Source organism: Triticum urartu, chromosome 5A, assembly GCF_056163025.1.
Source record: "Triticum urartu cultivar PI428250 chromosome 5A, HENAU_Tu73, whole genome shotgun sequence".
NCBI lineage: Eukaryota > Viridiplantae > Streptophyta > Magnoliopsida > Poales > Poaceae > Triticum > Triticum urartu.
Window position 1 is genome coordinate 547,185,906 of NC_141877.1, and position 21,990 is coordinate 547,207,895.

At 45.1% G+C, this 21,990-nt stretch overlaps 2 protein-coding genes across 4 annotated transcripts; one reads left to right on the forward strand and one right to left on the reverse strand.

Annotated features, from left to right (window-relative positions):
• Positions 1-12,393: 12,393 nt before the first annotated feature.
• LOC147972734 (uncharacterized) lies at positions 12,394-12,837 on the forward strand. Its single transcript, XM_087524441.1, has one exon. It carries the CDS (start codon positions 12,394-12,396, stop codon positions 12,835-12,837), a length of 444 nt encoding a protein of 147 aa, XP_087380567.1.
• A 325-nt stretch (positions 12,838-13,162) lies between these two features.
• On the reverse strand, positions 13,163-18,067 carry LOC125556636 (splicing factor U2af large subunit A). 3 transcript variants are annotated; one of them, XM_048719322.2, is made up of 11 exons: positions 17,899-18,067; positions 16,780-17,240; positions 16,097-16,165; positions 15,632-15,702; positions 15,432-15,517; positions 15,296-15,316; positions 15,155-15,214; positions 14,447-15,064; positions 13,966-14,104; positions 13,598-13,665; positions 13,163-13,509 (listed from the first exon to the last, which is right to left on the reverse strand). In XM_048719322.2, exons 1-11 carry the CDS (start codon positions 17,983-17,985, stop codon positions 13,372-13,374), a joined length of 1,818 nt encoding a protein of 605 aa, XP_048575279.1. In that variant the 5' UTR covers positions 17,986-18,067; the 3' UTR covers positions 13,163-13,371. The 3 variants fall into 3 exon arrangements, 2 of the variants coding, with proteins under 2 accessions (XP_048575279.1, XP_048575278.1); XM_048719321.2 differs by having other exon boundaries at positions 16,780-17,243; XR_007305159.2 differs by having other exon boundaries at positions 13,428-13,509; positions 13,598-13,839; positions 16,780-17,243.
• Positions 18,068-21,990: the final 3,923 nt, after the last annotated feature.

Sequence of the window (21,990 nt, forward strand, 5' to 3'; positions counted from 1 at the left end):
GGCAGCCAATCCCCTTGGATTCAGCCGGGCAGCGGCGGTGCAAAGGAAGAAGACGACCCCTTCTTCGTCGTTCTTTTCTTTTTCTTCTCGAGCTCGCGCATCTTGTCTCCAGCCATGACAACGGCAGCAGTGGCAAGACGAAGAGATGGAGGTTGCCACGATTTCTTTGGGGAAATGGCGGAGTGGGAAGACGATTTTGCGGTTTGCCTCTTTTCCCCCCCTATTTATATAACAAAGAAGCCATTGAAGGTGTGGAATCGTAGCCACACGTTGGCTAAATCAAAGGCGCTCACATTCCCCACGTCGGGGCGGTTTTTGGGCCAGTGCTGTTAAATTGTCGCTTTGCAAAATTACACAAAACATCGTGTGCTCAGTTAGCTATCACGTGGTAATTATCACCCGTAGGTCTCTGGTTCGAAACCCCTCTCCCCTACAATTTTATTTCTTTCCTCCATCACTGACAAGCGGGACCCGCGTGGGAAAGAGAGAGGATGAATTTTACTACAATTTTATTTATTTCCTCCCCCAGCAGGACCCGCGTGGGGAAGAGAGAGGATGAATTTTACTACAATTGTATTTGTTTCCTCCATTTACTGACAAGCGGGACCCGCATGGGGAAGAGAGAGGATGAATTTTACTCATTCGGTGCTCTCGAGCGAATCTATTTGGACCTTCTTCTAGGACCCAAAGCATCAGATCCATAACTTTGGAATTGGCATTCCTCCGGGATAATGGATGGCATCTCTCCGATAGAAACAACACATACGCCAGTTTCGCCACTCGGATTTTATGATACATCCACTATTCATATCACTAGTCAACCTCTTCCAGGAGATGATTGAGTATCACCAAACTTTTCTCATTATAACTCACACCAAAAACTTAAGCATGAAAATTGACCCTGAGAATTCATCAAAATCTTACTTCGAGCAAATTGACAAGATGTCCCACGTTGACAAACTACTATGGATAAAACCACTATGTTACCAACATCTAAGATGAGACCCCTCTTGGCACCACCACTCTCTCTATAATCTTCGACAATACCATCTACCATCCAGATTGATCGTAAGATCGGCAAAGCATTGCTCATCGGTTGGGCCTCGAGAATAACTAATTGTTGACACCTCATACACTATGAAATTTCCTATTAATTTAAACAATCTCAAGAATCCTATTCGACAAACCTATATTAGGAATTGCTAAGTAGAATATTTGTTAGGCCATCATTGTAGAACACTCTATTAAGATATTTATAGATACTAAAATAGATATGAAAACCTTTAACTACATTGTAATGATAGAAGTTTAGGTTGTTTAGCATAAAATTTGGGGATTTGTAGTATGAAAAAAGTTAATAATTTAGTGAGAGTTAATGAGCAATGAAAAGGTAAACATGTTTAGTATAAACAGGAGCATGGAGCACATTGTCATGAAGACCTACAGATCTCCAAAACATTTGATGTGTGAACATGCAAACAGAAGATTACATGACACTGGTAGAGCGCCGGCGGGGATTGGTAGATGGCACTGCAAGGGAGTCAGGCATCGAGGCAATATGCACAGTGAGTCCCGATCCACAACACAACATTACCCGTGAGATGGAATAGTTGAGCATAATGAGCTAGCAACATCGCCAGATCAAAGACTTTGAGTGTACAATTTACTCATCACTAAGTTCATGTAATTGACTCGATGTACAATAGCAACATGTGTTAGAACAATAGCGCCACTGGTGTGAAGCATCGATCTCGGAGAGGCACCGGTGATGTGCAAAGGGGTCGTCGGCTCCCGCGTCGCTGGACAGGGCGAGAACGTTGGAGCAGTAAACCTGTGCGGCGTTGATGAACTATAAGAGAACTCTCGAGTCAGTGTTTGAATTATGTGGCAATGCAAAGAAACTAAGAAAGCACGATCGATAGTTTTCTCACTGGCGAATACGAAGGAATATAAATGGAGCGGGTTGGCGTGGAGAAGGCGTCAGCGCTAGCAGCAACAACGCGAGATGGTGATCATCATTGTTTGGCGAGGCCGCACGTGTATTCTTGGAGTCCGACGAATCAAAGCCAATGAAATTACCGAATTAGAGCTTTTCGCTAGTTGACATTTCGTGCAAGATTGAACATGAGCGATAACATGATCAAGAAAACAATGGAAGAACAAATCCATCGGCTCCTATGATCGATGCCCATGCCTACCATTGAAACTATCGGCCACATTCTCATGCGTTATCATGACCCGTCTTTTCTTTAGTATTTGATCTGTCTTATCTTGCACAATACTTAGGGAGGCATTTGAACCTGTTTCTCTTTGTAAATCCTTCGATATCCTTGCTTTTTTATTGTGCTTAGACAGCACATCTAGGTGAAGTGTTCTGACATCTTATTTTTGCCACTTGTGCAGTCCTGTTATTGGAAGCTCGAAACAATTACATTTTTTTAACAATATCTACACTGATCTAGACTACGGCTGAAACACTCACATGTTGTGGTGCCACCGGACAAGCAAGCATAATTACTGATGTTTCTCAATACTGAATATGTAGTCCCATAATGTACGTCACTCATCGGAATTCTGTAACACTGCAATCTTCAGCATGAAAATAAAATGGCAGATTGTTGCAGTAGAACCTCTTTTATGTTGGCATAGCACATTTGATGTGGGAACTTGAGGCTTGCACTGGGCAATAGCAAGGTTCAGTGACCAAAATTCAATACTTATGCCATCGCACGATCTTGTCTACTACTCCCTCCGTTCGGAATTACTTGTCTTGGAAATGGATGTATCTAGAACGAAAATACGTCTAGATACATCCATTTCCAAGACAAGTAATTCCGAACAGAAGGAGTACCTCAAAGGATCCACTTATTTTTATATCTTGCATAACAGCAAAATCACTCACCTGTTCAAGCATCGTATTCTACTTCAAGGCTTACTTAGAGCCTAATAATTGGTTTGTCGTTTGATGCCAACATTTGTCCAAATGGCAGCTTTTGAAGAAGCTGAGAAGAACCAGATAGCCAATCAATTGCTACCCAATTTTCTAGACTTTCCAACAATTGGCATGTTAAATGTTGGAATCAAATAGTAAATTAAGCTCCCAGTTCTCAGCTTAGTCGAGGGGGTAGAGTTAATATCAAATATTTTTCTAGCTCTAGCTTATTCTGAGAGCAAACAAACATCTGCTTTGACTTTTAGAAAATTATGATTTGCATTCCCTCTGCTAGTAAGAAATAGATCTTGTTAGATATTGGCAGGCCTTTCAATATTCATCACCATTTTTTTGTGTTAGATCTAAGAAGGTTTAAGAGCATCTCCAACAGCCGCGCCAGAAGACGCGCGCGCGCGGTAAATTGGCTTTTTAGCGCGCGCATGACGTTTTCGCCAGCTCCAATGGTGGCAGGAAACTAGCGCGTGGGAAAAGATTGCGCGGGGGGGGGGGGGGGGGGGAGGCGGCCACTCGGGCGCTACATTTGGCGCGCCACGTTCGGCGCGCCTATAAATTGCAGCGCGTCTGCCACTTTCTCCATCTCTCCATCGCCCTTTGCCGCTCTCTCCATCTCTCCATCGCTCTCTGCCGCCGAAACGCCACCACCGCGCTGTTGGAAATATGCCCTAGAGGCAATAATAAAAGCATTATTATTATATTTTCTTGTTCATGATAATTGTCTTTTATTCATGCTATAATTGTGTTATCCGGAAATCGTAATACATGTGTGAATAAATAGACACCAACATGTCCCTAGTAAGCCTCTAGTTGACTAGCTCGTTGATCAACAGATAGTCATGGTTTCCTGACTATGGACATTGGATGTCATTGATAACGAGATCGCATCACTAGGAGAATGATGTGATGGACAAGACCCAATCCTAAACATAGCACAAGATCGTATAGTTCGTTTGCTAGAGTTTTTCCAATGTCAAGTATCTTTTCCTTAGACCATGAGATTGTGTAACTCCCGGATACCGTAGGAGTGCTTTGGGTGTAACAAACGTCACGACGTAACTGGGTGACTATAAAGGTATACTACCGGTATCTCCGAAAGTGTCTGTTGGGTTGACACGGATCAAGACTAGGATTTTTCACTCCGTATGACGGAGAGGTATCTCTGGGCCCACTCGGTAATGCATCATCACAATGAGCTCAAAGTGAGCAAGTGTCTGGTCACGGGATCATGCATTACGGTACGAGTAAAGTGACTTGCCGGTAACGAGATTGAACGAGGTATTGGGATACCGACGATCGAATCTCGGGCAAGTAACGTACCGATTGACAAAGGGAATTGTATACGGGGTTGCTTGAATCCTCGACATCGTGGTTCATCCGATGAGATCATCGAGGAGCATGTGGGAGCCAACATGGGTATCCAGATCCCGCTGTTGGTTATTGACCGGAGAGCCATCTCGGTCATGTCTACATGTCTCCCGAACCCGTAGGGTATACACACTTAAGTTTCGGTGACGCTAGGGTTGTAGGGATATGAATATGCAGTAACCCAAAAGTTGTTCGGAGTCCCGGATGAGATCCCGGACGTCACGAGGAGTTCCGGAATGGTCCGGAGGTAAAGAATTATATATAGGAAGTGCTATTTCGGCCATCGGGACAAGTTTCGGGGTCACCGGTATTGTACCGGGACCACCTGAAGGGTCCCGGGGGTCCACCGGGTGAGGCCACCTATTCCGGAGGGCCCCATGGGCTGAAGTGGGAGGGGAACCAGCCCCTAGTGGGCTGGTGCGCCCCCCTTTGGGCCTTCCCCCTGCGCCTAGGGTTGGGAACCCTAGGGTGGGGGGCGCCCCACTTGCCTTGGGGGGCACTCAACCCCCCTTGGCCGCCGCCCCCTTGGGAGATTGGATCTCCAGGGCCGGCGTCCCCCCCCCTTGGGGACCCTATATATAGAGGGGGGAGGGAGGGCAGCCGCACCCTTGCCCCTGGCGCCTCCCTCTCCCCTCCAACACCTCCTCCTCCTCCATAGAGCTCGGCGAAGCCTTGTCGGAGTACTGCTTCTCCACCACCACCACGCCGTCGTGCTGCTGCTGGAGCCATCTTCCTCAACCTCTCCTTCCCCTTGCTGGATCAAGAAGGAGGAGACGTCACGCTGACCGTACGTGTGTTGAACGCGGAGGTGCCGTCCGTTCGGCGCTAGGATCTTCGGTGATTTGGATCACGTCGAGTACGACTCCCTCATCCCCGTTCTTTGAACGCTTCCGCACACGATCTACAAGGTATGTAGATGCATCCGATCACTCGTTGCTAGATGAACTCATAGATGGATCTTGGTGAAACCGTAGAAAAAAATTTTGTTTTCTGCAACGTTCCCCAACAGTGGCATCATGAGCTAGGTCTATGCATAGTTCTCTTTGCACGAGTAGAACACAATTTGTTGTGGGCGTAGATGTTGTCAACTTTCTTGCCGCTACTAGTCTTATTTTGCTTCAGCGGTATTGTGGGATGAAGCGGCCCGGACCAACCTTACACATACGCTTACGTGAGACCGGTTCCACCGACTAACATGCACTAGTTGCATAAGGTGGCTGGCGGGTGTCTGTCTCTCCCACTTTAGTTGGAGCGGATTCGATGAAAAGGGTCCTTATGAAGGGTATATAGAAGTTGACAAATCACGTTGTGGCTTTCACGTAGGTAAGAAAACGTTCTTGCTAGAACCCTATTGCAGCCACGTAAAACTTGCAACAACAATTAGAGGACGTCTAACTTGTTTTTGCAGCAAGTGTTTTGTGATGTGATATGGCCAAAGTTGTGATGAATGATGAATGATATATATGTGATGTATGAGATGTTCATGTCATTGTAATAGGAATCACGACTTGCATGTCGATGAGTATGACAACCGGCAGGAGCCATAGGAGTTGTCTTTATTTTTTGTATGACCTGCGTGTCATTGAGAAACGCCATGTAAATTACTTTACTTTATTGCTAAACGTGTTAGCCATAGTAGTAGAAGTAATAGTTGGTGAGCAACTTCATGGAGACACGATGATGGAGATCATGATGATGGAGATCATGGTGTCATGCCGGTGACAAGATGATCATGGAGCCCCAAGATGGAGATCAAAGGAGCTATGTGATATTGGCCATATCATGTCTCTATTATTATTTGATTGCATGTGATGTTTATCATGTTTTTGCATCTTGTTTACTTAGAACGATGGTAGTAAATAAGATGATCCCTCATAATAATTTCAAGAAAGTGTTCCCCCTAACTGTGCACCGTTGCGACAGTTCGTTGTTTTGAAGCACCACGTGATGATCGGGTGTGATAGATTCCAACGTTCACATACAACAGGTGTAAGACAGATTTACACATGCAAACACTTAGGTTAACTTGACGAGCCTAGCATGTACAGACATGACCTCGGAACACAGAAGACCGAAAGGTCGAGCATGAGTCGTATAGAAGATACGATCAACATGAAGATGTTCACCGATGTTGACTAGTCCGTCTCACGTGATGATCGGACACGGCCTAGTTAACTCGGATCATGTTATACTTAGATGACTGGAGGGATTTCTATCTAAGTGGGAGTTCATTGAATAATTTGATTTAGATGAACTTAATTATCATGAACTTAGTCTAAAACCTTTACAATATGTCTTGTAGATCAAATGGCCAACGTTGTCCTCAACTTCAACGCGTTCCTAGAGAAAACCAAGCTGAAAGACGATGGCAGCAACTATACGGACTGGGTCCAGAACCTGAGGATCATCCTCATAGCTGCCAAGAAAGATTATGTCCTACAAGCACCGCTAGGTGAAGCACCTGTCCTCCCTGCAGAACAAGACGTTATGAACGCTTGGCAGACATGTTCCGACGATTACTCCCTCGTTCAGTGCGGCATGCTTTACAGCTTAGAGCCGGGGCTCCAAAAGCGTTTTGAGAGACACGGAGCATACGAGATGTTCGAAGAGCTTAAAATGGTTTTTCAAGCCCATGCCCGGGTCGAGAGATATGAAGTCTCCGACAAGTTCTTCAGCTGTAAGATGGAGGAAAATAGTTCTGTCAGTGAGCACATACTCACTATGTCTGGGTTACATAACCTCTTGACTCAGCTGGGAGTTAATCTCCCGGATGACGCGGTCATTGACAGAATCCTTCAGTCGCTTCCATCGAGTTACAAGAGCTTTGTGATGAACTTCAATATGCAGGGGATGGAAAAGACCATTCCTGAAGTATTTGCAATGCTAAAATCAGCAGAGGTAGAAGTCAGAAAGGAACATCAAGTGTTGATGGTGAATAAAACCACTAAGTTCAAGAAAGGCAAGGGTAAGAAAAACTTCAAGAAGGACGGCAAGGGAGTTGCCGCGCCCGGCAAGCAAGCTGCCGGGAAGAAGCCAAAGAATGGACCCAAGCCCGAGACTGAGTGTTTTTATTGCAAGGGAAGTGGTCACTGGAAGCGGAACTGCCACAAATACTTAGCGGACAAGAAGGCCGGCATCACGAAAGGTATATGTGATATACATGTAATTGATGTGTACCTTACCAGTACTCGTAGTAGCTCTTGGGTATTTGATACCGGTGCAGTTGCTCACATTTGTAACTCAAAGCAGGAGCTGCGGAATAAACGGAGACTGGCGCAGGACGAGGTGACGATGCGCGTCGGGAATGGTTTCAAGGTCGATGTGATCGCCGTCGGCGCGCTACCTCTACATTTACCTACGGGATTAGTTTTGAACCTCAATAATTGTTATTTAGTATCAAGTTTGAGCATGAACATTGTATTAGGATCTCATTTAATATGAGATGGCTACTCATTTAAATCCGAGAATAATGGTTGTTCTATTTATATGAGAGATATGTTTTATGGTCATACTCCGATGGTGAATGGTTTATTCTTAATGAATCTCGAGCGTAATGCTACACATATTCATAGTGTGAATACCAAAAGATGTAAGATTGATAATGATAGTCCCACATACTTGTGGCACTGCCGCCTTGGTCATATAGGTGTCAAACGCATGAAGAAGCTCCATGCGGATGGACTTTTAGAGTCTCTTGATTACGTATCATTTGACACGTGCGAACCATGCCTCATGGGTAAAATGACCAAGCTCCGTTCTCAGGAACAATGAAGCGAGCAACCAACTTATTGGAAATCATACATACTGATGTGTGCGGTCCAATGAGTGTTGAGGCTCGCGGTGGCTATCGTTATGTTCTCACCCTCACTGATGACTTGAGTAGATATGGGTATGTCTATTTAATGAAACACAAGTCTGAGACCTTTGAAAAGTTCAAGGAATTTCAGAGCGAGGTTGAGAATCAACATGACAGGAAAATCAAGTTCTTGCGATCAGATCGTGGAGGAGAATACTTGAGTCACGAATTTGGCACACACTTAAGAAAATGTGGAATAGTTTCACAACTAACGCCGCCTGGAACACCTCAGCGTAATGGTGTGTCCGAACGTCGTAATCGCACTCTGTTAGATATGGTGCGATCTATGATGTCTCTTACCGATTTACCGCTATCATTTTGGGGCTATGCTTTAGAGACTTCCGCATTCACTTTAAATAGGGCTCCGTCGAAATCCGTTGAAACGACACCGTATGAATTATGGTTCGGGAAAAAACCTAAGCTGTCGTTTCTAAAAGTTTGGGATGCGATGCTTATGTCAAGAAACTTCAACCTGAAAAGCTCGAACCCAAGTCAGAAAAATGCGTCTTCATAGGATACCCTAAAGAAACTATTGGGTATACCTTCTACCTCAGATCCGAAGGCAAGATCTTTGTTGCCAAGAATGGATCATTTCTAGAGAAGGAGTTTCTCTCGAAAGAAGTAAGTGGGAGGAAAGTAGAACTTGATGAAGTATTACCTCTTGAACCGGAAAATGGCGCAACTCAAGAAAATGTTCCTGAGGTGCCTGCACCGACTAGAGAGAAAGTTAATGATGATGATCATGAAACTTCAGATCAAGTTGCTACTGAACTTCGTAGGTCCACAAGTCCGCACCAGAGTGGTACGGCAACCCTGTCTTGGAAATCATGTTGTTAGACAACGGTGAACCTTCGAACTATGAAGAAGCGATGGCGGGCCCGGATTCCGACAAATGGCTAGAAGCCATGAAATCCGAGATAGGATCCATGTATGAAAACGAAGTATGGACTTTGACTGACTTGCCCGTTGAGCGGCGAGCCATAGAAAATAAATGGATTTTTAAGAAGAAGACAGACGCGGATGGTAATGTTACCATCTATAAAGCTCGACTTATCGCTAAGGGTTATCGGCAAGTTCAAGGGGTTGACTACGATGAGACTTTCTCACCGGTAGCGAAGCTAAAGTCCGTCCGAATCATGTTAGCAATTGCCGCATTCTATGATTATGAGATATGGCAAATGGACGTCAAAACGGCATTCCTTAATGGTTTCCTTAAGGAAGAATTGTATATGATGCAGCCGGAAGGTTTTGTCGATCCTAAGAATGCTGACAAGGTGTGCAAGCTCCAACGCTCGATTTATGGGCTGGTGCAAGCATCTCGGAGTTGGAACATTCGCTTTGATGAGATGATCAAAGTGTTTGGGTTTACGCAAACTTATGGAGAAGCCTGCGTTTACAAGAAAGTGAGTGGGAGCTCTGTAGCATTTCTCATATTATATGTAGATGACATACTTTTGATGGGAAATGATATAGAACTCTTGGACAGCATTAAGGCCTACTTGAATAAGAGTTTTTCAATGAAGGACCTTGGAGAAGCTACATATATATTAGGCATCAAGATCTATAGAGATAGATCAAGACGCCTCATAGGTCTTTCACAAAGCACATACCTTGATAAGATATTGAAGAAGTTCAATATGAATCAGTCTAAGAAGGGGTTCTTGCCTGTATTACAAGGTGTGAAATTGAGCTCAGCTCAATGTCCGACCACGGCAGAAGATATAGAAGAGATGAGTGTCATCCCCTATGCCTCAGCCATAGGTTCTATTATGTATGCCATGTTGTGTACCAGACTTGATGTAAACCTTGCTGTAAGTTTGGTAGGTAGGTACCAAAGTAATCCCGGCAAGGAACACTGGACAGCGGTCAAGAATATCCTGAAGTACCTGAAAAGGACTAAGAAAATGTTTCTCGTTTATGGAGGTGACGAAGAGCTCGTCGTAAAGGGTTACGTCGACGCTAGCTTCGACACAGATCTGGATGACTCTAAGTCACAAACCGGATACGTGTATATTTTGAATGGTGGGGCAGTAAGCTGGTGCAGTTGCAAGCAGAGCGTCGTGGCGGGATCTACATGTGAAGCGGAGTACATGGCAGCCTCGGAGGCAGCGCATGAAGCAATTTGGTGAAGGAGTTCATCACCGACCTAGGAGTCATACCCAATGCGTTGGGGCCAATCAAACTCTTCTGTGACAACACTGGAGCTATTGCACTTGCCAAGGAGCCCAGGTTTCACAAGAAGACCAGCCACATCAAGCGTCGCTTCAACTCCATTCATGAAAATGTTCAAGATGAAGACATAGATATTTGTAAAGTACATACGGACCTGAATGTAGCAGATCCGTTGACTAAACCTCTCCCTAGAGCAAAACATGATCAACACCAGAATTCCATGGGTGTTCGATTCATCACAATGTAACTAGATTATTGACTCTAGTGCAAGTGGGAGACTATTGGAAATATGTCCTAGAGGCAATAATAAAAGCATTATTATTATATTTCCTTGTTCATGATAATTGTCTTTTATTCATGCTATAATTGTATTATCCGGAAATCGTAATACATGTGTGAATAAATAGACACCAACATGTTCCTAGTAAGCCTCTAGTTGACTAGCTCGTTGATCAACAGATAGTCATGGTTTCCTGACTATGGACATTGGATGTCATTGATAACGAGATCGCATCATTAGGAGAATGATGTGATGGACAAGACCTAATCCTAAACATAGCACAAGATCGTATAGTTCGTTTGCTAGAGTTTTTCCAATGTCAAGTATCTTTTCCTTAGACCATGAGATCGTGTAACTCCCGGATACCGTAGGAGTGCTTTGGGTGTACCAAACGTCACAACGTAACTGGGTGACTATAAAGGTATACTACGGGTATCTCCGAAAGTGTCTGTTGGGTTGACACGGATCAAGACTGGGATTTGTCACTCCGTATGACGGAGAGGTATCTCTGGGCCCACTCGGTAATGCATCATCACAATGAGCTCAAAGTGACCAAGTGTCTGGTCACGGGATCATGCATTACGGTACGAGTAAAGTGACTTGCCGGTAACAAGATTGAACGAGGTATTGGGATACCGACGATCGAATCTCGGGCAAGTAACGTACCGATTGACAAAGGGAATTGTATACGGGGTTGCTTGAATCCTCGACATCGTGGTTCATCCGATGAGATCATCGAGGAGCATGTGTGGGATCCAACATGGGTATCCAGATCCCGCTGTTGGTTATTGACCGGAGAGCCATCTCGGTCATGTCTACATGTCTCCCGAACCCGTACGGTCTACACACTTAAGTTTCGGTGACGCTAGGGTTGTAGGGATATGAATATGCAGTAACCCGAAAGTTGTTCGGAGTCCCGGATGAGATCCCGGACGTCACAAGGGGTTCTGGAATGGTCCGGAGGTAAAGAATTATATATAGGAAGTGCTATTTCGGCCATCGGGACAAGTTTCGGGGTCACCGGTATTGTATCGGGACCACCGGAAGGGTCCCGGGGGTCCACCGGGTGGGGCCACCTATTCCGGAGGACCCCATGGGCTGAAGTGGGAGGGGAACCAGCCCCTAGTGGGCTGGTGCACCTCCCTTTGGGCCTTCCCCCTGCGCCTAGGGTTGGGAACCCTAGGGTGGGGGGCGCCCCACTTGCCTTGGGGGGCACTCAACCCCCCTTGGCCGCCGCCCCCTTGGGAGATTGGATCTCCAGGGCCGGCGCCCCCCCCCCCCTTGGGGACCCTATATATAGAGGGGGGGAGGGAGGGCAGCCGCACCCTTGCCCCTGGCGCCTCCCTCTCCCCTCCAACACCTCCTCCTCCTCCATAGAGCTCGGTGAAGCCCTGTCGGAGTACTGCTTCTCCACCACCACCACGCCGTCGTGCTGCTGCTGGAGCCATCTTCCTCAACCTCTCCTTCCCCTTGCTGGATCAAGGAGGAGGAGACGTCACGCTGACCGTACGTGTGTTGAACGCGGAGGTGCCGTCCGTTCGGCGCTAGGATCTTCGGTGATTTAGATCACGTCGAGTACGACTCCCTCATCCCCGTTCTTTAAACGCTTCCGCACGCGATCTACAAGGTATGTAGATGCATCCGATCACTCGTTGTTAGATGAACTCATAGATGGATCTTGGTGAAACCGTAGGAAATTTTTTTGTTTTCTGCAACGTTCCCCAACACGCGCCTCACCGCCGAGGAGGTACGGGCTACCGCGGCGTCCGCATGCGTCCGTCCGGCACCTACTCCGCCGAGATTCGGTCGGCCGGCGGCATGCAGCTCCGTCTCGGAACCTTCGACGCCGCCCAGGAGGGCGCCCGCGCGGACGACGCTGCGGCGTGGCGCCTCCTGCAGTCCCGTCAGGACATGAACTTCGCCGACGTGGCGACGCGGGAGCGCGCACAGGAGTTGGCGCCTTTCCCGCGGCTTCTCATCGACGAGGATCGTCGCAAGCACCGGAGGCGGGAGCATTGTCTCAGGCTGGCCGAGATGGACGAGCAAGCCATTGCGTTGTGGAGCCATCGCTTCTCGAAAGACACCAACGAGGAACAGTTCTTCACCCAAAAGAGGGCGAAGAGGAGGGAGGAGCGAGCCAACTATCGCAAGGACAAGCGAACACGAAAGACGGTCGCTAAATACAACGAAGCGCTAGGAGATGCGTCCTCCTAGAACTCCAGCGACGAGCGGTTCCTTGACGCCTACGCTCTGACGTCAGAGGAGAACATCACCGAGACAAAGTCTGAGTCGGACGAGTAGTAGTAGAACTATCTACGAAACCAATTTAATGTATCGAATCATAGTAGAAAAAACTGATGAAATATAGCGCGCCTGCTAGAGCGGCGTGGGCACGCTTTAATTTGCGGCGGCCGCTGGAGCCATCGCATCGCCGCACGTAAAAGCTGGCTAACCCGACACTGTATCGTGACTTTTAGCGCGTGGTGCGTTGCACGGCTGTTGAAGATGCTCTAATAACATTTCCAAGAGTGGAAAGAAAAAAAATGGAAACCAGACCTCGAGGCAGTGTATGTATTTTTTTTTTTGACGGGTCGATGCAGTATATGTTTGGTTATACGATGCCACAGTCATAATAACAAAGTGCCAAGTAAAGGTATCCGAAATCTGAATATATCACACTGACAGTATTTCGACAAGCTTAAACTACATATAAAGGCAACACCAACTACGCTGCTGAATATATATCGTCTAATAGTCGTAGTCGCCTTCAGCGAACTTGTTCTCGGGGTAGAACACGGCGACCGTCTCCTTCCCGTCGAACTTCCTCCCATGCATCCCGATCCTTGCCTTGGCCGAGCTCTCCACATCGGCATACTCCAAAAACACCTGCAATGCAGACCCAGAATCAGAATGGATAAATTTTGGTGAGCAAAATCGGTGAAAGATGCTGAATAGCACAGAAGTAAGGACTCACCTTGCCAACTCCAGCGACAGGATCACCGCTGGGATGGGGTCGTGGGATCACAGCTTGCACCAGGTTACCTGTCCACGTTAATCAGTAAGAACACACATGCACGTGACAAAAAGGAAGAGAAGAAAACATATGGTTAGTCAAATCCAAGTGAAAAAGATTAGTGTCTTCTGTAAGTTTAGGCCCGATTGCAAGTTTCGCATGAGGTCGGATTATAAAAGACTCGGCAATGGTACTATGTGGCACTACAAAACAGACACACAAAAAGAAAAACACAGAAGAAAACTGATTCAGTAGCTGAGCAAAGAGGCAAACACATTGATAAAACAGATCGTGTTAGAGCTTGGAGTAAGGGCCGCATGATGGTTTACCATATTTGTGTCCTTCTAGCGTCATGTCTTCCAGTATGTCATTGTATTCCTCATCATCTCTAAGGTCATCTGCTGAAACCACCTGGGTCAGGCATACCACCTTTGTCGCTAGGGCTCCGCCGACTTCATACACGAGTCTCTGCTCAGAAAGCAAACAGAGTCAGAAAGTGGAAGGCTATATTCATAAACTAATTGTTCATTTTATAAGATCATGTCTTTTAAGAACTACTCCCTCCATTCCAAAATATAGTGCGCCCGCGCTTCCCGAGGTCAAACTTTGACCATAAATTTAACGAACAAGACCGACTGCGGTAGGAGAAAAAAATACATAATTAAAAACTTCTTTCGAATACGAATTCACTGATATAACTTTTGCTCCCGCCGCAATCGATCTTGGTAGTTAAATTTACGGTCAAAGTTGAAGCACGAGGATAAAGGAAGCACTACATTGTGGAATGGAGGGAGTATAATAAAGTCGTACCTTCATTTGCGCCTCTTGCTGTGCCTGCAGGAGGATGTTTTCTTGCTCTGGCCTAGGTTCTGCTCCTTGGTTTGCTCGCCTGACTGTGAGAGTCCTGTCACCCAACTGGATACCATTCAGAGCAGCACAGGCAATGTCGGTGACAGTCACATCCTTGTACAAACAGAAGGCATATCCCTTCGAGTTGCCAGTTTCCTTATCCTTCACAATGTCAAATCCACGAAGAGGTCCAAAAGTTTCAAGCAACTCCCGCACTTGAGCCTCTGTGAAGTAGTAGGGTAGACCACCCACAAAAATGCGGTCAGGGCCTTCTAAACCTCCACCTGCTCCAGGTGTCAAGCCAACAGCAGCGAGATTGAGGTTGGGGTTCGGCTGGCTCGGACCCAATGCAGCTGCCTGGGAAGGATTGTAGTCTGTCGGCCTCCTAACTTTCACTGGTGCTCCCTCAAACATTATACCATCCAAGGCCATTGCATTGCTTGCTTCCTCCACAGACCTCATCTCAACAAAAGCAAATTTCTTGTCGTGGTTTATGTATACATTAACAACTGCATGACCTAGAGCAAATGTGTTTCCTCCGATAGCAGCCATAACTTGATTGAAGAATACAGCAACCGTCTGCAGAAAGAAGAACAAAATACTTAGCACGGACTGCGAACAGAGAAAGAGATGCCAAGAAATAACTAACAAGTTACTCAAGGCAATTACCTGTTCATTGGCGATTGGAGGAAGTCCACCGACATAAACACGACGAGCATGCCGAGTAGCCTAAGAAAAGAGTGGTCAGACATGATTATGCATCACAGAACAAGATAGATCTCAAGCACACAGAAAAAAACTCAAACATACCTGTTGTGTCATGGCTAGTGGCTGCATAGCAAGTGGATCGATGCAAAGAGAAGAAAGAATTAGTAATAGATCAGAGGCAGTTATCCATGATTTGAGTACTAGCTACAATGAATCTTAAAAGGAGCACAGTAGTCACCTGTCCTAGGGCAGGTACATTGACCAAGTTTGGGAGCATGTTCGGAAACATCCCAGGATTAGCAGCAGGAAGTTCAGGTAGCTGAACTGCAATGCATCAACAGAGAATTGTTAATAACATGAATTATTAGAATAGAGACATTCAAACATCAGTTATTATTTATTGTAAGGCATCATACAACATTTTCTGTCACCACATACCTGGGGTTGCAGTGGGAGCGAGTATAGGAATGGCTTCTGATGGTGCCTGGTCAAATCCACTCATGCGTTTGCTGTTTCAATACAGGAAGACATTAGTAAGCGATTCAGCAAATGAAGATTGCCGTAAGAAAACTAAAGGCGGCCAATAATATATATATATATATATATATATATATATATACATATAATAAAGATAAATCAGGCAAGACTAGACACCTGCGTCAACTAAATGGGGTATTGGCAAATATCATCCATGGTACAGCAAGAAACCAAATCAAGGGAGTTCAAATTTGCGGATATCATCCATGGTACATTATGTCAACTTACGAACAATACAAAAAAAAAAACTAACCCATACCAAACACATGTCAATTGTCTTACTCAGAGGAAACAAGCAAACTTAATATGAACAGTACAAACTGCCAAAATACAAATAATAAGCTTTGGATGGCATCCAGCACATACCTCTGACTCTCCGAACGGGAGCGGGAGTGGGAGCGATGCCTTCTGTGGCCATCTCTATCACGGTCCCTTCTGCATTATCACAACATAGATCAGACTTTTTTTAAGAGAGTAATCTGCATAGGATATTTTCTGGTTTGCAAATGTGCTTAGAAATACAGAATTGTTTGCACATCAACACTTCAAGGGAAACCTAATTCATTTGCGTCAAGAAAAAAGTTAAGCAGATATTATAATTAGTTCATGACTCTTATCACTATTATAATTACTGTTTTGCTTTGCTAAGTAAAGATCGCCACTGCATACAGCACCAACCAACTAGAAAACATTGCAGCTACCAGATGGTTATACAGCAGCAAAGTTGCCTACATTTACCAGTCCTGTAATTCATGAAATGACATGTGGGGCTGTCCATGTACAGTTTAATAACTATGTTAATGGTGTAGAACCATATAGTACAGTGAATAATTTCTGTAGATAAAATTAGAAAACTCAAAAAACATCTACCCTAAACCAAATGATACACCTTGCCAATTTTTCAGAAAATAAAAACGTCTCCCTACTAAGCACAAGGATGAATAGGTCTCAACATATTTAGCCAGCAGTCAATTAAAAGCACACAATGCTGGAATCAATTAATGCAACAAAATGCATAAGACACATCACAGAAATCAAGAACCAGGTACCTTTCGGCGTCACGATCACAGCTCCGGCGGTAGTCACGGTCATCGGAACGGTCACGGTGCTCCCTTCTCTCACTCCTTTCACGGTGGTCGCGATGGTGGCGCTCACGATCCCTGCTCCCTTCACGGTGGTCGCGATGGTGGCGCTCACCATCCCTGCTCCCTTCACGGTGCTCGCGATGGTGGCGCTCGCGATCCCTGCTCCCTTCACGGTGCTCGCGATGGTGGCGCTCGCGATCCCTGCTCTCTTCACGGTGCTCGCGACGGTGGCGCTCACGATCCCTGCTCTCTTCACGGTGGTCGCGATGGTGGCGCTCACGATCCCTGCTCCCTTCACCGCGTTCACGGACACTCTCCCTGTCCCGGTACCTCTCTCGGTCTTCCCCGTGGCGCCTGTGGCGCTCCCTGTCCTTGTCCTCATCACGCTCCCTGACCCGGTCTCTGGAACTCAAAGGCTGCGCATCCTGCTGGAAAAGAACATGAATTCCTCCGTCAGATGTATTTAAAAAAAAATCAGGGCCTGCTAGTATGATAAACATACTTCCTACTTATAACTACCAAGCCTGCTAGTCACATCACACGTGACAAAACAAACAAAAACTACATGCTCCTGGACTTGGAATCCCATCATCACCAACCCAATGCATCTAGAGCATCAAAACACGCCCGAATTCAGGTTTCAAGGGCGCAGCCCAGAACTGAAAACACGGTCCAGCACTGATTTGGGGTGCGAAACTTGAATCCGAACTCGCAACTGAACGCGGCGCAGGAAGCTAAAAGCCGAGCCATTCCGAACCAGCCCTATCCCAAAAAACCATGCGTCCCCCCAATGCGTCTAGATAATCGAAAATCTTATTCGGGGGAGCGCAACTAAAAGCACAATCCAGCAGTAGCACCGATTCGGGGAGAAACTGAAACTAAAATCCGACCAGCCTCGAATCCGCGACCGAACATTGACGCGCGCGGCAATCTACCTAGCAACCGAACTGGTTCGAGCCGGCGCCCTGCCCAAACCCCCTGTCCTCCGGCGAATTCCCCCCGGCCCTAAGCGCGAAAAATAATAAACAGAGAGACGAAGACAGACGCGCCGATCGATCGGGCGGGCGGGCGAGCGGTCCTCACCTGGGGGGAGCGGGCGTCGCCGCCGCGCTTTTTGGCCGGCGGGGACCTCGCGGCGCCGGACTCGGGGGGCGCGTCGTGCTCGGCCATGGGTTCGGTGCGGCGCGTCGGTTCCGTGCGGTGCTGGCGGCGGCGGCTTCGGGTCGGTTCGTGCGCGACGGGCTCTTGTCGATTGGTTGGATCGGAGAGGGAGGGGGCGAGGTATATAGGGGGGCGGGGGTGGCTGACGTGCGGGCCCGGGACTCGGACACGGCCCAGGTCGGTTCCGGAGGCGGTTCGCCCGTTGATTTTGACTTTGACCCGTGCCGTCGTACGCGCTATCCCGGTTCGAACCGACGCCGAATTTCAAATTCTGGGAGAGCGGAATTCTGATTTGTGAGGGTGCCCCCCATGATTTCTACACGGTTTCACGGCATCTCCATGCCATCCCTGCTTCTTCGCTTATTTGCTCAGACCGAACATTTCAGACAGAAATTTCTACAGGTGAGTGTAATTTAAGTTGCCTACCGGGTGGGAGCGCGGCGTTTTCAGCACCCGGGCTCTTATGAGCCCGGGCAAAATCACAAAAAATAGAAAAAAAAGTTCAAAAAAGAAAAACAATTTCTAAGCAAGATGCTTGTGTGCGTGATGTACGTGTAAATTTTGATGGTGTTTGGACATTTAAGAAGCGTGCGACAAAAAAGACAAAACTCGGCTATATGTATTGTTACTGTTGATGGACTGTTCAGGGTGAATTTCTCGTCATAAGCTCCACAAATGTCCAAACCGGATGAAATTTTACACGGACATCATGCACTCAAACATCTTCCCATAAAATTTTTGATTTTTTTTTCTATTTTTAATCATGGAACTATTCACCGGGCTCATCTAAGCCCGGACACAGGAGTGGATTATCGTACGGGCGAGCCCAACTATATTGCACACCGCGCTTGCTTTCTATAGTTGACTTTTCCTAAAACGTGTGCAGCTACTTTTTTTGGATGCGTTTGGTAGGTTTCATTATCTTTAATAGCCCGTGCGTTGCAATGGAAGAAAAAATAGCACACACATTTAACCTATAAACATCAGTCAAGACCACAATAGGTCCATGTCCTTTGTTTTAGGGGGGCATCACATTTGTTTTGCCGCTTATCCTTTTCTCACCCTCGCTGGCGGTGGGCACAATGTTCACACAAACCAAAACATGTTTGAATGTGCTTAATCTTAAGGTCTCTCTCTCTCTCTCTCGCGGGAGGGGGGTGAGAAATTTTCTTTAGTTTTTATATGGTTTTAAGGGATATTTATTTGCAATCATCGTCGTTGATATGAAAGAAAAACGGACTGTGCGCTATATAATTATAATTTGCTTCCAAAATCCTTATTTAAAAATATTTAATAAGTGAAAATAACATCATATTATATTCTTCACATTTTTCTAATCAAATTTCATATATAAAATGTTAAAATCGGAGTTAAGGTTTAAAAGATATGGATAATTTTTTTAAAAATATGTTTGACTTAAATATGATCCGCGGGTGAATAACCTAAAAAGTCAGGGGTTCCAAAAAAATGCAAAATAACGGTTCGGCTCTGACTTAAGGGGAATGTATCTGGTGCACCCGCACTTGTGGTGCTACCGGTGCACCGGATGCCATAGAATATTTTTAAAAATTTTGAAAAAAATCTAGCATGTTAACACAACATCAATGCATGATGTCACAAAATTATGTATAAAATTTTGAAATATTTTTTGAGATACAAAAATGACAAATTTGACATCAGTGTGATAATGGGCCAAATCTAAACCCAAGTTATGTCATTTCCGTTTTTCGAGTTATGTTACGAATTTTGACTTAAATTTTTGTGACAACCTACATTGATGTCGTGTGAGTGTGCCAAATTTTTTTCAGAACTTTTTAAACATTGTAAAAGGACAATATGAGTTTGGTGCACCGATAGCACCACAAGCTCCGGTGCACCAGATATTTTCCCCTGACTTAAGTGTGTAGTGCGGGTTGATTCACAGAAAATACAGGAGGTTTTGTGCAAAATTACATGATGGACTACCAGAAGCACTCCTTACTTTATTATTAGGGAAAGATATTTTAGCTTAGTTGAGCCTAACTAAGTCATTTTCTACACATAGTTTGCTAGCCTGCCTTCGACCACTGAGCAGTTTGATACTTGGCGTTTGGTTGGCAGCAGTTCTCTCAACGCACAAAACATGATGTTTGGTTATACACGACCTATGTTGTGGTCTCCCTAGTAGTGACCTTACCACACATTACAATACATAAATTGTACGAAATAAACATCAATTTTGCCCTGACTAGTAAATAAATGACGGTTTATCCTAACTACTAAAAAATTGCAAAAGAAATTAACACTACATATGGCCCGTTAGGGAAAAGTTAATCAATGTCAAGTCAAACTAGGGGGAAGTCCATCCTCAATCAAATTATATTATATTCTTCACATTTTTCTAATCAAATTTCATATATAAAATATTAAAATCAGAGTTAAGGTTTAAAAGATATGGATAATTTTTTTTAAAATATGTTTGACTTAAATATGATCGGCGGGTGAATAACCTAAAAAGTCGGGGGGTTCCAAAAAAAATACAAAATAACGGCGGGTGAATAACCTAAAAAGTCGGGGGGTTCCAAAAAAATGCAAAATAACGGTTCGGCTCTGACTTAAAGAGAATGTATCTGGTGCACCCGCACTTGTGGTGCTACCGGTGCACCGGATGCCATAGAATATTTTTTTTAAAATGAAAAACATCTAGCATGTTAACACAACATCAATGCATGATGTCACAAAATTTTGTATAAAATTTTGTAATATTTTTTGAGATACAAAAATGACAAATTTGACATCAGTATGATAATGGGCCAAATCTAAACCCAAGTTATGCTATGTATTATTTAGTGTTGAATTTGTCATTTCCATTTTTCGAGTTATGTTTCAAATTTTGACTTAAATTTTTGTGACAACCTACATTGATGTTGTGTGAGTGTGCTAAATTTTTTCAGAACTTTTTTAACATTGTAAAAGGACAATATGAGTTTGGTGCGCCGGTAGCACCACAAGCTCTGGTGCACCAGATATTTCCCCCTGACTTAAGTGTGTAGTGCGGGTTGATTCATAGAAAATACAGTGGGTTTTGTGCAAAATTACTTGATGGACCACCAGAAGCACTCCTTACTTTATTATAAGGGAAAGATATTTTAGCTGAGTTGAGCCTAACTAAGTCATTTTCTACACATAGTTTGTTTGTTAGCCTGCCTTCGACCACTGAGTAGTTTGATACTTGGCGTTTGGTTGGCAGCAGTTCTCTCAACACGCAAAACATTATGTTTGGTTATACACGACCTATGTTGTGGTCTCCCTAGTAGTGACCTTACCATACATTACAGTACATAAACGGTACGAAATAAACATCAATTTTGCCCTGACTAGTAAATAAATGACGGTTTATCCTAACTACTAAAAAGTTGCAAAAGAAATTAACACTACATATGGCTCATTAGGGAAAAGTTAATCAATGTCAAGTCAAACTAGGGGGAAATCCATCCTCAATCTTCTTCCCTTGTTGCTGCTTCTTTTTTTTCCACTAGTAGAAAAAAGGGCCTTTTGTCCCGGTTCATAAGGGCCTTTAGTCTCGATTCTGGAACCGGGACTAAAGGGTCGTTACTAAAGGTCCCCTCTTTGATCCCGGTTCTTATATGAACCGGGATTGAAGGCCCTCCACGTGGCCGCTGCTTGGAGGTCCACCTTTAGTCCCGGTTGATAACAACAACCGGTAATAAAGGATTTTTTTTTTGAAATTTTTTTTTGAATTTTTTTCTCGATTTTCAAATTTCTGAATTATTTTAACCTATAATCTCTAATCACCCCTCATCATTGCTCAATTTAATCTCTAATCACCCCTCATCATTCCAAATCATCTAACTTCCCGGACGGTCACCCATCCTCCTACTCCCCCAGCCTGAGGACGCTTAACTTCCAGATTCTATTCTCCCTCGTTTTCAAGTCTGCACTTGTTGTTTTGCTGACAATAGTAAGATGTCAATCCTATTAACCCTCAGGAGTTTAGCTTGAGCACGAAGTCAC